Here is a 15,452-nt window from a genome sequence, read left to right as displayed (position 1 = left end):
GGGCAGACATAATTTAGGGGTGACAAAAACTATTTTATTAAGAAAAAATTAAAGATGCATGATAAGAATAACCAAGCATATGTCCACTTTTGGACTAAATTCTATTTTTTATTTTTGTCTTGTGGAATATCTATTATGCCAAATACCATCATCAATGCTTGAAACTAAACTTGCTGACATATAAATTGTGCCTAAAAAAGCAGCACACACACACACACACACACACACACACACACACACACACACACACACACACACACACACACACACACACACACACACACACACACACACACACACACATGCATGTATATATTACATGATTTTCTTAATTTGTAATGGATGAGTTTTACTGAAGAAAAAGCAGCAAACAAGTATGTATATGTGTGTGTATATATATGTGTGTATATGTGTGTGTGCATGTGTGTGTGTGTATATATATATATAATATATGTATGTGTGTATGAGCAAATGTGTCCAAATTCTTTATGTATCATTCCTTTATTTACAAGTCTTTTTTGTCATTATTTGTGCACTCTATATATAATCCCTGTCACTGTTTTAATAATTAAAACGGTCTAACTTTTAATAACCATTCCTTTTATGCCATCCTAGATTTTACCTATGAATATGTTCAAAGAGAGGCACTCCGAACCCCGCTCATATTTAAAGCCAAAGATGGACTGGGAATTAGGTAAGAGAAAGTGAAACGGCTGATTTCACAGAGGTCTGTAGCTTTTACATTGCTAATCGCTTATCAGGATTGTTCAATCTACTACAGAATGCCGGATCCAGAATTTACTGTATCTGAAATCAAGGGTTTGGTTGGTAAGTACACTATTACATTAGTCTTTTTTTGTTTACATTCTCATCTAAAATGGACAGTTACAGGTGACTTGATAGCATCGTGTTTTGTACTTTGTTAATCTTTAGTTTACATTAACAGTGTCTGGGACATTTATATTGTCATTGTCTAATCAGACCTTGCATAATGCATGAATAGGACAATGTTACTAATGCTTTTATGGATTTAAAACAATCTTCTTTCTTTTTCTGTAACGCCCTCTGGTGGTGATACTATGAAACTCAATATAGGCCATGCCATGAACTAAACTTTCCTTTAATACTGATTTGATATCAGGTTCATTAATCTGTTACCAGTATAATTAATCTCACTTTAGTGTGAAATAATGTATTCGAAGGAACTTTTTCTTAAATTTCTGCATGGACCTTCAGGCAGTCGACGGAATGTTGATGTGATGGACGTTAGTACGCAGAAGGGCTCGGAGATGAGCATGGCCCAGTTCGTCCGCTACTATGAGACGCCTGAGGATGAGCGCGACAAGCTGTTCAACGTCATCAGCCTGGAGTTTAGTCACACCAAACTGGAGAACTTGATCAAGAGGCCTACGGTGGTAAGTAACCAGTTAGTTAAAAACTGAGCTGAGGGGACTTTTGCATCTGATGATGTGTTTACTGGCATGAGGACGGGGAAACCTGTCAATCACATAAGTTCAACCAATAGCAAACCACAACCATCCAAAGATCCAATCAATTCCTGATGGACAAAATCAAGTCCCGCCCTGCCTTATTTCGTGTTAAAGAAGCGTTTTCACTTGTATATACGTCAAAATAAGGAAGAAAACACTATTGCTTATAACTTACTTCTCATGCTGACTTTAATTCCTTTTTGTAATTTTTGGTCTTTTACAGTCATACATGTGTTTCTGTTATTTGTCTTTTATAAGTTACAGATGAGTTCATAATTTTAAAGTAGCAAAATTACAAATATGTTACAATCTGTGGTTAAAATGAATCCTATAGCCCAGTGGAAAGGTGGGTCCAGCTCATGTTCTGCTGAAATTGTCATGCAAGGGCAACTGTTAATGTTAAAGGCACAATATGTAAAATTGTTGGATTCAAATATCCAAAACCCACTAGAAGAGCGTTATATATATATATATATATATATATATATATATATATATATATATATATATATATATATATATATATATATATATATATATATATATATATATATATATAAGATGTTCTATTGGGTTGAGATCTGGTGACTGTGGGGGCCATTTTAGTACAGTGAACTCATTGTCATGTTCAAGAAACCATTTTTTAATGATTTGAGCTTTGTGACATGGTGCATTATCCTGCTGGAAGTAGCCATCAGAGGATGGGTACATGGTGGTCATAAAGGGATGGACATTGAACAGGTATTCCTAATAATCCTTTAGGTGAGTGTATTTAACTCAGGTGCTGTCCATATCTTCTGATCATCCTTGAGATGGTTCTACACATTCATTTGAGTCCAGCTGTGTTTGATCATACTGACTGGACTTGATTAGGAACGCCACACACCTGTCTATATAAGACCTTACAGCTCACAGTGCATGTCAGAGAAAATGAGAATCATGAGGTCAAAGGAACTGCCTGAAGAGCTCAGAGACAGAATCAGTGCCGTTTCTAGGCATAGTCAAACTAGGCGGTCGCCTAGGGCGCCAACAGCTGGGGGGCGTCAATGAGCCCCCGCCCCAACAAGATTTTTTAGTTATTTCATATATATTTTATTATTAATATTTCGTACTTTTGCTATTTCAATGCATTATGATTAGTTGCGATTATTGGAGTGAAGTCGCCATGGTGATAGTGGAGCTGCTGTAATGAAATGAGATCATGTAGAGGGCGGCAGGGAACGTCCGAGTGAAAAATGCGGATAGCTCACTTAATGTAACTGGAGTGGATGCAAACACGGAGGCGATTAACATCAAACAGATCGCACTTTATTCCCCGCTGAACTCTCATCACAAACTCCCTTTCCGTCCACAGCATTACTTAATAAAACAAAATAACTGTTAGCAACAGAAAACTATTAGCAACAGAAAACAGAAAATAATCCCCACACATGGGAGCTCAAGACTCAGTGCGCACATACACAAAATGCAGACTTCGTTTGCAGGGAGCGCGCAACTCTTAAAGGGGCCACACTATATTTCTACTCGTTACAGCGTGCTTTAGTTTCATCATCATGAAAAGGTCAAAGCCATCAGGGGCTCAGTATCGTAAAAAGAAAGCGAAATATACAGGTATAGCCTACTTATTGGTTACTTGTTCTCTACTAAGCTGGTCCCTCTATCATAACGTTGAGCAAAATATTACACTGAATATTAGTACTGGACGGACCACACGCCATGCTCTTTTCAGGTGCAGAACATTATAGCAGTTAATTTGAATAATTTTTTTTTTACATCAGAGATAGCTGTTTAGTGTAAATTGATCAAGTAGGCTAATACTGTCATAACCATGGGCGTCACTAGGCCCTTTTTTATGAACTTATGCATCAGCCCCCCCTAAAACAATATGTGATTAACCTTTAAAACATGAAACTGGCGCAAGGCTTCGGCTACTGCTTCGTCCCGTGTTTTAGTCTTTGTGTCACTGTGTTCTTCAATCCGCAGCGGCGCCGAGTGACATGGTTTTCAAGCTATTGTTATCTAATTTTTTGGCCTTCAGAACATCTTAAAATACACATATGTAGATCATAGAAATCAAATTTTTCTCGGGGGAGCATGCCCCCGAACCCCCCAACATCTGTGATCTCAGAGATAATAAACCTAGCTACATTATTCGATTAATGCATGTACAATATGCCCATGAAATAAGGAAGTCATATTTACTTAATAAGTTGTAGTTTAAAAAAAAAAGAGGGGGGGGGGGGGGGGGTGCAACATATGAATCTCGCCTAGGGTGCCAGAAAGGCTAGAAACGGCCCTGGACAGAATTGTGCACTTACGGTTCCAAAGAGCACAGTGGCCTCCATAATCCTTAAATGGAAGACGTTTGGGATGACCAGAACCCTTCTTGGAGCTGGCTGTTTGGGCAAACTGAGCTATCGGGGGAGAAGAGCCTTGGTGAGAGAGGTAAAGAAAACCCAAAGATCACTGCAGCTGAGCTCCAGAGAAGCAGTCGGGAGATGGGACAAAGTTGTAGAAAGTCAACCATCACTGCAGCCCTCCACCAGTCTGGGTCTGATGAGACCAATATAGAACTTTTTTTGCCTTAATTCAAAGCAGCATGTGGAGAGAAAGATATCACCTGTCAGGTTGAAGTCAGGGCTCTCAGTGAAGAGCGACCCATCAGTGAAGCATGGTGGTGGCAGCATCATGCTGTGGGGGTGTTCTTTTAGCTGCAGGGACACGACGACTGGTTGCAATCGAGGGAAAGATGAATGCGGCCAAGTACAGGGATATCCTGGACGATACTCTGTGACTGTTCTTGAATGACCCAGCCAGAGCCCTGACTTAAATCCATTTGAGCATCTCTGGAGAGAACTGAAAATTGCTGTCCACCATCATTTACCATCCACACCTGACAGAAATGGAAAGGATCTGCAAGGATTAATGGCAGAGGATCCCTAAATCCAGGTGTGAAAAACTTGTTGCATCTTACCCATGGCTGACTCGTAGCTGTATTTGATCATAAGGATGCTTCTACTAAATACTGTTCAAAGGGTCTGAATACTTAGGATTATGTGATATTTCAGTTGTTCTTTTTTAATAAATCTGCAAAAATGTCAACAATTCTGTTTTTCTGTCAATGTGGGGTGCTGTGTGTACATTAATGAGAAGCTGTGTGTCACGCTTGTCTCTTATTAGCAATCACTCCAGCGGCCTTGTTCCTCTCCAATGGCTTTCAGCCCCATCCTGCTTCATACTACAGCAACATTAATAAATCTTTAATACATTAGCTCATCCATGAATTATGAGTCCTGTTGGATTATTTTCCACCAGCTGATGTGAAGACAAACTCCATGATTCTGTGAAATCAAGGTGTCATCAAACTACATCTATCAATGACATATTGTGTGATTAATAATAAAGAATGGGATGTGGTAGATTTTAAACTCCTGTAATTCACTCCAGTAGTTAAGCACTTACAAAAGTTTATTATGGCTGTCACTTTAATTTGAAAGTATTTCTGTTTTACTTTAGGTGGATTTGGTGGACTGGGTGGACAATATGTGGCCGCGGCATCTTAAGCAGAAACAAACGGAAGCCACAAACGTCATGTCTGAGATGAAATATCCCAAAGTTCAAAGGTAACGTTTTATATTTACTTTTGGAAAACAAATAACCATCGCTTTTTCTGTGCTTCTTAACAGTGCGTCCTGAGAAAGGTCAGGCTTTGTAAATGGCAGAAAAGAATTGCACAGCATGTCTGTTAGTCAATGTCAGTTTGGAGAGGGGAGCGTGTTTTGGGAAACTTGTTTGGAAGTAATCATTGTTGTTCCAATTTTATTTGGTGTTTCAGTGTTGGGCTGTCAAATTAGAATACAACGACGGTGCATTTGAATTTTAGGTGTGCTTCAGGCAACCTTATTTGATGATGATGAAGAATTTTTATGTTTTTCTTAGTATATCCAGTTGACCCATTTGATGTGGCGCTGCTTCATTGTTCGCTTAAAGCTTTGCAGAAATAGAGAAGCTCAATGCTTCCATTTATAAATGCAGTCCATTTCAACGCAGGGAAGATCTTGGTTACGTCAACTGCAACTGCTCACACAGAACGCATTTTATGTGCCACTTTTCCATTGTTTTAAGTATGCATGACATTACGGACATGTTTGACAGTTGTTCTTGCGTCTCACACAAGTTTTTAAACACAAAAAAGTACTTAGTGTTTTGGCTTTTTGTATTAAACTATGCATAAATGAGCTGTTTTGTTCATAAATGCTTCTGCAATTTGTTAAATTATAGTTGATGTATAAATGTTTGTTTAAATGTTGGGTAGGCAATTTCGGTCAGGCTAGCCATAGCGTGCTAGCTTTGAAAGCGTGAGATCCCACCCTTCCTTCAGAGCGCCTACAAAGCCACGTGTCTCAAAGCACAAAACAGTACAATAATAATGCAAGCAAGCATCGTACAGAGCTCTAGTTGTATTACCTGACTTCTGCAGATTGATTTCGGCGTTGGTAGTGTTTCGGCGAGAAGGCCCGTATAAACCCCCGGCACCGTGTGGAGCACTTTTATGATGGGTGGACGCGCTTTTATGGACTTCACTGCCATTATAAAAGCTGGGAAGAGCCAGTCTGACATTTTTTAAATATAGCTCAGAATGTATTGGTCTGAAAGAAGAATGTGTTATATACCTAGGATGATGTGAGGGTGAGTAAATCATGGGCTAATTTTCATTTTTGGGTGAACTATCCCTTTAAACACCATCCACTTTGTGCAGAAAGTCATCGTTATTTGATTGCTTTGAATATTTTGCTCATTACGTCCTTTTGTAGCCTCTGGAGACAAGCCAAAAGCTTACAATTAGTTATAAGGTCAGTATAAAATGTGAATTGTCAAGTTTTTCAGCCATTTTGATTGCCCTGTTTCAGTGTCCACTTTGAGTTACATGTTTGTAATTTGACCAGGTTTTTCACCTTAGACTTCAGGAAGTATTTTGGCTTTTTAACACAGCTTAATGTGGACAGTCAAAGCTTGTTTAGTCAGTTAGAAAACTGTTCTCCTGACATCATGCATTAGTCCATGATGAGGTCTGCTCATTTCCCACAGTCCCTTGCTTTGCTCCTCGGCGCATGCTGCGCATTTCTTTCGCCTGCAGCTTGCCGTGAATCCGTCAGGTTGCTAGGCAGCACACTTCTAATGCAGAGAAGAGGCGGATCTTCACGGGCTGCTGCAGTATCCCAATGAATCCTCCTCAGCCAATCAGAATATGGCATCAGAGTATTTCCTGCACAGGAAAGCCCACTCTCTTTCTCTCTTTCTTTCTCTCTCTTTCCCTTTAACTCCCTCCTCCAGACTCTCTGTGTTCATGGAGCTCTTTATAAAGGAAGAATTCATCGCTGAAAGTCAGTCCAGTTGTCTTCTTTTGGGTTACATGGGCAGATGTCAGAACAGTGAAGTGTCTCAAATGGGGATGAAAATCTATTGGGTATGTCTTTTATTTAACTGAAAACTAAGGCATGATCATGCAAATAATTCTTTAGTAGTTCCACTAGGATTCATAGTTATAGTACAGTTTGGCAAACTTTCTTTGCTTGTATTATGAAAGTGTGACCATTCATTTGTGGTCTTTCCGCTTATGGGGTCTGGTGAAATAAATGTTTGTGACGGTTGCATGTGTGGTCTGAAATTTGAAAGGCTCACTAAGCATGTTTGTGCACATCAAGGTTATATTTTTGTTTTGGCTGCTTTGGTGTGTCATCCCCCTCGCTGACTCCTCTGTGGGATGAATGACACAGGCTGCAGCGGTCATGGTCTGAGATATCGGTGTTCATATAACAGAAAGATTGATTGCCTTCTTTTCTGGCTAGGTGTCAGTGTGCACGTATACAGTTATAGAATGTGAAATGCAGCTCAAGTAGCCTGAAAATGCAATTCTGCTTACTGTTTCACATGGCACATTTAAAATAAATATATTGAAATATTTTATATTAATATTAAGTTTGTTTTTAAACAAAATAAATGGTTTTAATGTTAAAACATACTATATATCAATATGGAAGTTAATATAAAATTCATATTAATATTAAAATGTTGATAATATGAATGCATGAATTAAATGCACAATTAGTTGTGTGTAAACAACTGTACACTGTGAACTGTGTGTGTGTGTGTGTGTATATATATATATATATATATATATATATATATATATTATATATATATATATATATATATATATATATATATTATATATATATATATATATATATATATATATGCATGCTTTAATGTTTCACATAATGTTATCCAATTTTCTTTAAAATTAAAAATATATTTTCATGTTTAATATTAAATCTTTTTTTATAAATATTGTTTATAATAAATAATATTCTATTGATTCTACTAATGTTTAACATTTTAATTTAATATTTATTATTTAATATATTAATGTTTAAATATGTAAAATTAATAGTATTTTTAATATTGAATTATAGTATTAATATACTTTGTTTTATTTTTATTTTATTTTTAAAGCATTTCATAAGGTTAAATTTGTATTTGTTACATGCATTAATATTTAAAATATTTATATTTAATATTTTGTTTTTTTAATTAAAGGCATTTAATATTTAAGAATACTTCTGATTAACATTAAATTATATTAGTATTACATTATTTTTATATTCATATTTTTAAAATGTCAAAATACAGTACACCCAAAAGTTTGGACACATTACTATTTGTAATGTTTTTGAAAGAAGTTTCTTCTGCTCCTCAAGCCTGCATTTATTTGATCAAAAATACAGAATTTTTTAAAATATTGTTATATATTATTGCAAGTTAAAAAAAGTTGGTTTTCAATTTATTATACTTTAAATGATCATTTATTTCTGTGATCAAAGCTGAATTTTCAAAGCTGATCATTTCGCCAACCTTCAGTGATCAGGATCCTTCAGAAATCATTCTAATATGATGATTAATTTTAAAAGTTGGAAACAGTTCTGCTGCTTAATTTTTTTTCATAACCTGTGATACTTTGATGAAGGAAAAAAAGGATGTGTTAAATTGATTAAAAAAAATGATATTAAAGGAGATTTATATTATTTGAAAATATGTTTTTATTTTGAATAAATGCAGTTCTTTTGAACCATTTATTCATCAAATATATTAGGCAGCAGAACTGTTTCCAACACTCATAATAAATCAGAATATTAGAATGATTTCTGAAGGATCATGTGACTCTGAAGACTGGAGGAACCATCCTGAAAATTCAGCTTTGATCACAGAAATAAATGATCATTTAAAGTATAATAAATTGAAAACCAAATATTTTTAAATTGTAATAATATATCACAATATAAAAAATATTTTCTGTATTTTTTGTCAAATAAATGCAGAGCAGAAGAAACTTCTTTCAAAAACATTACAAATAGAAAGGTGTCTAAACTTTTGTCCTGTACTGTATATCATATGTTATGTGTTTATAAAATGTTATAAATATAAAAAATATTATTCCATAAATTCTAATTCTATAAAAAAAATCTACTAATGTTTCAACATTTTTAAAATACAAATAGTAAACATTTATTACGTAATATATTTAAATTTTTGTATTTAATATTTATTTCTTGTTTTTTATTTAAATGGATTAATATTAAAATTATATTTATATAATCATGATCTCTGTAAAAAATAAAACGTTTTTAATCTATAAAAATGGTCAGACTGCAATATTAGTCCCTCTGTGAGGGGACTATTTAGTCATTGATTATTTATTCATAACCTTTCATCTAAGAGCTCCAGTTATAGGATGTGACTCTGAGGGTTCAGGTTGCAAGGTATTACCCCAGTGTTACCTTCTGCAGTCTGCAGTCAATGAGTCTAAGCTGTTTGTCTTTGCTTTATTTGTATTTTGGAAAACATCTGTAACCAAAGTGCTCGGTGTTCTTGTTTGTTGATGCTGTAAGGTATGATGTCATCTCCAGTGACATCATCTGACATTTATGCTGCCGGATCTGATGTGCAGAGATACCACATGCAAACGTGCCTGGGTAATAATTCAACTGTCAGTCGCATGTCTAACCGTGGTGAAATCCATACTCTGTGTGACCCTAAATTTAGAAGTCTCGTTTCTCAAGCCCTCAACCATCTGGCTCTGCGCCCAGATTGATGCCTTATCGTTTTTTTAGTTCAAGATGCCCTGCAGTGAGCGATGCCTTTTGCTCATTAGAGCTAACTGATTTCTTCGCTTTCTTCTTCTCCCGGCTCAGTGGGACAGATTTGAACCAGACACCGTGGCTGTTTGGGGTTTGATTAATTTCGCTCCTTGCTAAACGCTGCGGATGACAAATGCATAAGCCGCAAATAGCTTCCACCCCTGTCCGGTCCTGAGAAGGCTTTATCTGAACAAACCCACGTCCATGACTATCGTTCTGAATGTTCTGTCCACAGAAGAGAAATTAGCCTTGATTAATTGCTGAACATAATACCGAAACAGTTTTTTGAAGTCATAATATTTTGCTGTTCTTTGATAACGCTGTTGATTGAGAAGGGGAAATTCCACTGTACAAGGTTTTGAAGGAAATATTCATTTTGAGTGGGAGTTTGAGCATTCCCATGGTGTGGTTACTCCCAGTTAGCAAATACAGTCTTTTTTGTCAGGACTTATAAACCACATTAGGGATTTATCACTCTTCTCTATTTATGCAGATGTTGCAAATCACCCTTGTACTTTCCCTTCCTCTCTCTCTCTCTCCTCTCTCTCTCTCTCTCTCTCTCTCTCTCTCTCTCTCTCTCTCTCTCTCTCTCTCTCTCTCTCTCTCTCTCTCTCTCTCTCTCTCTCTCGCTCTCTCTCTCTCTCTCTCTCTCTCTCTGTCTGTCTGTAGATATTGTCTGATGAGTGTAAAAGGCTGTTTCACTGACTTCCACATTGACTTTGGCGGCACATCGGTATGGTACCATGTCTTCAAAGGAAGAAAGGTAAGTGTTTGGTAGTTTGTGGTGCTTTTATTATTATTATTGCCCATGCTTGGGGCCCGGATAGGCGATTGTTTATTACTTTCAGAGCGATTATGATTTTCATGTGGCGAATGATAGAACGGACGACTTGCATTGAATAGCGACTAGAATGTGGAGTGAACACCCTAGCAACCATCTTGAATAACCTAGCAACCAAGTAGAGACTAGCAAAGATATGCCACATTCGAGAGATCCAGACATGTCGGTGAGCCCGCCATCTTGGGACAGTCAGTGTGTGGTAACTCACTGTAAGAATCAATGAAAAATACTTTTACTATGGTAACTTTTTAATGTCGTGTTAGCTGATGCCATTTTCTTTTATTGTGTTAGTTTCATAAAATCATCTGCTGAAGTAAAGATATTCATACATGCATCTAAATACGGCTGCACAATCATCTTGCTCTCGAATGTTCAGAGACCGGATTTCACTGTTACAATATGGTGGATGACTTATGGATGGCCCATACAAGCAGCCGCTAATGAGGCATCTATGTATACACACTGATCAGGCATAACATTATGACTTTTCTAATATTGTACTGGTCCCCCTTTTGCTGCCAATACAGCCCTGACCCGTCGAGGCATGGACTCCCCTTGACCCCTGAGGGTGTGGTGTGGTATCTGGCACCAGATGCTAGCAGCAGATCATTTAAGTCCTGTAAGTTGTGAGGTGGGGCCTCCATGGATTGGACTTGTTTGTTCAGCACATCCCACAGATGCTCGATTGGATTGAGATCTGGGGAATTTGGAGGCCAAGTCAACACCTCAAACTCATTGTTGTGCTCCTCAAACCATTCCTGAACCATTTGTACTCTGTGGCAGGGCGCATTATCCTGCTGAAAGAGGCCACAGCCACCAGGGAATACCGTTTCCAGGAAAGGGTGTACATGGTCTGCAACAATGCTTAGGTAGGTGGTATGTGTCAAAGTAACATCCACATGGATGGCAGGATCCAAGGTTTCCCAGCAGAACATTGGCCAAAGCATCACATTGCCTCTGCCGACTTGCCTTTTTCCCCATACTGCATCCTGGTTCCATGTGTTCCCCAGGTAAGCGACGCACATGCTGGTTCACCACTGTTCCTTCCTTGGACCACTTTTGATAGAGACTGACCACTGCAAACCGGGAACACCCCACAAGAGCTGCAGTCATCACAATTTGACCCTGGTCAAACTCGCTCAAATCCTTACGCTTGGCCTTTTTTCCTGCTTCTAAAACACCAACTTTGAGGACAAAATGTTTACTTGCTACCTAATATACCCCACCCACTAACAGGTACTGTGATGAAGAGATAATCAGTGTTATCCACCTGACCTGTCAGTGGTCATAATGCTATGCCTGATTGGTGTATATCTACGGAGTCTAGAATGTGGATTGAACACCCTAGCAACCATGTAGAATAACCTAGCAACCAAATAGCAATGACCTAATAACATCCTTGTGCACAGGAAAACTAAGCTTTTCTTCAGTTATTTTTCATGCATATAAACTATGGTTTTTAGGGCTGCAGGGTTGTCTCTGCCTGTGGTGTGTAAAGATCAGGTATCTAGAGGCTTTGTAAATTAATCTCTTCCCTGTTCGCATTGTTGCATCGCAGCTGGGGCTGCCGTGTCAGCAGAAATCTTGCTTGTGCTTTCGTGTGTTTGCTGGAGGGTATCAAATAATATCCGCTCTGAAAGGTCAAAGGAGTGTTGGCGTGTGCAAGAAAGACGAGAGTGACACATTTATGACTAAAGGAACTTCTAGGAATAGTTGTAGGAGTTTATCCCTCTTATGTAATCCCCCTGCTTTCATCAGAGAATTGAACCATTGGTCAAGGAAATGTAGACATACAGGAGTCCAAACACCCGAGACCTTTAAGATGTTACTTATGATTTTTATTATTTAATATTATTAAAGATTACAATTCTATATTACAAATATTATTAGCAATTATCATTAGTAACAAAACCTAATATGAATTGCAGAATTTCTAAAAGCAAACTACATGGTGAATGTTAAAAATGTGCATATAAATTTGATTTGAGAGCTAGAAATAACACAGCATCTTCATTTGTCATAACAGTTTTGTTAATTTTTTATTTTATTTTTAATTTAGAAACTTTCTAAGTTTAACTCTCCGGTGCCGTTTGGTCATTTTTGACCAAATTAATATTATTATTATTATTATTTATTTATTTTTACTTCATCGGAATGGTACGAAACTTGACATTTTTCAAGTTAGAACGTTTTTTTTGGTACAAAACAATTTTTTTGGCACTTGCTGTGTGAACATAAAATAAATTATGGACATGATTCTAAAAGGTTAAATGTCCCTGAAAAGAAAATTGTCACTCTTGTATTGTTTGATTTGAAAAAAAAATGGGAGACAAATTTCTTCCAGTGGAAACGTTTGGTACTGCGCACAAACAAAATATTACTGAAATAATTTTTTTTGAGATATCAAACAAAAAATTGGAACACTGCTTGTTTAAATGTATGACTTTGATTTTTTCACAGTTGTAGAGTAAAATGTGTTTTGGAAAACATATTTCATATAAAAATCTAAAACGATATTTTTGTGCATTATTCATAACAATAAATGTAACACATTTTTTTCACTTCAGCAATCCAATTATTATTATTATTATTATTTTTTTTTTTTTTTACTTTTGCACCACACTGTGTGTCTGTGCACGGGATAAATAACTTGAACATAAAAGATTAATTCTGACAAGAGGTTGTAAATGTTTAATTTCACAAAAGAAAGATCATATCCCAGTTTAGAATCAGACCTGCTTTTCTCCGTGTCTCACGTTCCTCAGATCTTCTGGCTGATTCCTCCAAACTCTCACAATCTGTCTCTGTATGAGGACTGGGTGCTGTCAGGCAAACAGAGCGACGTCTTCCTGGGTGACCGAGCAGACGGCTGTCAGCGAGTAGAGCTGAAACAGGGCTACACGTTCTTCATCCCTTCAGGTGACACGCTGAGCTTGCGTACATCTATTAAAGGCAAACGCTCCTGTAGCTCCAACACCAAGGTCATACGTTCGAATCCTAGGGAATGCATGAAATTAATGGATTGTAAGTCGCTTCGGATAAAAATGTCTGCCAAATGCATAGATGTAAATTCTGTTGTTGCTTACTCTCGTTTCCAAACCTGTATGCTGGTTTTGTTTTTCTGTGGAACACAAGAGGAGAAATCCTATACTCAATGGGCCAGATTTACTAAACACGGAAACCGTAATGCCATAAATTTGCATCATATTTAAGAGTCTGAAAAAGATTTAGCTCAATCAGGAAATAAAAAACATGCATCATAACTTATTCAGACAGATAACGCTGACTGCTCTATTTCTGAGATGATGGATGGTAAACTTTGAATTTTAATACAATATAGTGCAAAATAGTAACAGAGGCTTGTAATAATATTTATTAGGCAATTTGTTTCAATTTCTGTGCCTAAACAGATATATGTTAATGTTTAATACTTCCTCCATTATTATATACATAAAGAAATGTATATTTTTGTGTTGGGTCAGGTACCTGTGACGGAAACATTACCCACACCAACAATTTCAATATATAACTTATCCTCTCCAAAAAGACCATAAACATTACAGATAACATCTGAAGTAACTACATATATCGTAAAACTAATCCCATGAGACTGATTTGCTGCAAATCGTATGATTTTATGTCCGTGTTCTGGCTGTAAGTAAATGATGCCCTCTGTCGGTAAGGAATACTAAGATGGCCGCCTGAACACTTCAGGTGGCTTCAACGCCTGATGGTAGTTTAAAACGCAATAAGCAAGCCAGTCATTTATAAAGATCAGTGGTCCACACCTAATTTATCACTGCATGTCTTCAGTAAATACTGACTGTAGTTTTTTTAACGGCAAAAGGGGGTTTGCGATGATGCAAGCTGATAGTAAATCTGGTGCTCTTCTAAAGTTATACAATAGCTTTGTGTGAAGAAACAGACAGAAATGTATGCGGCCTTCACATGTTATCTGAATTTTCCAAGAAAAATATTGTAATATTGGAAGCTCGGAGATACATAAGTTCCTGAGTTGGACAGGCCATAAACTTAAAATATGGTGGAGGAGAGAACAATTGCTGCTCTGACTTGGTAGTCCTATTCTTTATTAGTTTTCCTACAACGGCTACATCGCCATATCTTGTCGTTAAAGGATTACTTCAGCGATTTGACATTAAGCTTTGTATATAAATGTGAAATTATTTTTGAATTTGGTGCCTTCTAGACTGAGAAAAGACAGAAAATGTATTTTTGTCTGAAGGGGATGAAAGACAACAATTCCTAGAATGCACTTGCTTCGAGGCCACTCCCAAAGCCACCGCTACTGGATCACTGGATCACATTCCCACCGCATTAATTTTCATAAAATCAGTTCAGTTTGAGAACAGACACTGTCTTTTCAATATAATGTGAGTGAGCTGAGCGAGTGTCACGGCACAAACGCAGCAGGAGTCAGATTACACTCATCACGAGAGCTGAGGCATAATGTTGTCAAAATATTGCAAAATATTGTCATGCAAAATGACAATATTTGAGTCATCTGAGGATTTTTTCCAGAAATAAAATACATAAATCTCTCATCTCTCTGGGCTTAAGATCATTGGAATATACATTTTGTATGTCTCCCTCATTTAACACACCTGATTCCATTCATGAGCTCGTCATTAGAGACTGCAAGACCTGAAGTTGGTGTGTCAAATATGGGCGTCATACAAACTGTGCAAGGCTGGGAGTCCTCCAGGACAGGTTTGAAAACCCTGGGCAATTATATGTTTTGAATTTGCACACAGTGAAAATGGCCTGTATTTGACCAAAATGACTATCTAGATAGCGCAGTGAATGTTTATATGGATGTCAATGAATGAGACGCTAAATATCATTAATGCTTTAATAAGATTTTCCCATATGCAAGCATAAACCTCCATGATCTCTGTTCTTTCT

The 15,452-nt window shown here is 37.1% G+C and overlaps 1 protein-coding gene across 3 annotated transcripts in view; it reads left to right on the top strand.

Moving 5' to 3' along the window:
* The window catches only part of kdm2bb (lysine (K)-specific demethylase 2Bb), a 39,982-nt gene that overhangs the window by 1,552 nt on the left and 22,978 nt on the right, over nucleotides 1-15,452 (top strand). For 2 of the 3 annotated variants that reach the window (XM_067433240.1, XM_067433239.1), the window contains exons 3-8: nucleotides 616-694; nucleotides 782-828; nucleotides 1,237-1,415; nucleotides 5,007-5,113; nucleotides 10,358-10,451; nucleotides 13,295-13,448. In XM_067433240.1, coding sequence (XP_067289341.1) covers nucleotides 616-694; nucleotides 782-828; nucleotides 1,237-1,415; nucleotides 5,007-5,113; nucleotides 10,358-10,451; nucleotides 13,295-13,448 — 660 coding nt within the window. Of the gene's footprint in view, nucleotides 1-615; nucleotides 695-781; nucleotides 829-1,236; nucleotides 1,416-5,006; nucleotides 5,114-6,820; nucleotides 6,958-10,357; nucleotides 10,452-13,294; nucleotides 13,449-15,452 lie in introns of those variants that run through there. The other variant, XM_067433241.1, reaches the window with a different exon arrangement.

This window comes from Pseudorasbora parva, chromosome 23 (genome assembly GCF_024679245.1).
Source record: "Pseudorasbora parva isolate DD20220531a chromosome 23, ASM2467924v1, whole genome shotgun sequence".
Classification (NCBI taxonomy): Eukaryota; Metazoa; Chordata; class Actinopteri; order Cypriniformes; family Gobionidae; genus Pseudorasbora; species Pseudorasbora parva.
The sequence above is the reverse complement of the archived record's forward strand: the minus strand, read 5'-3'. Positions and strand labels throughout refer to the sequence as shown.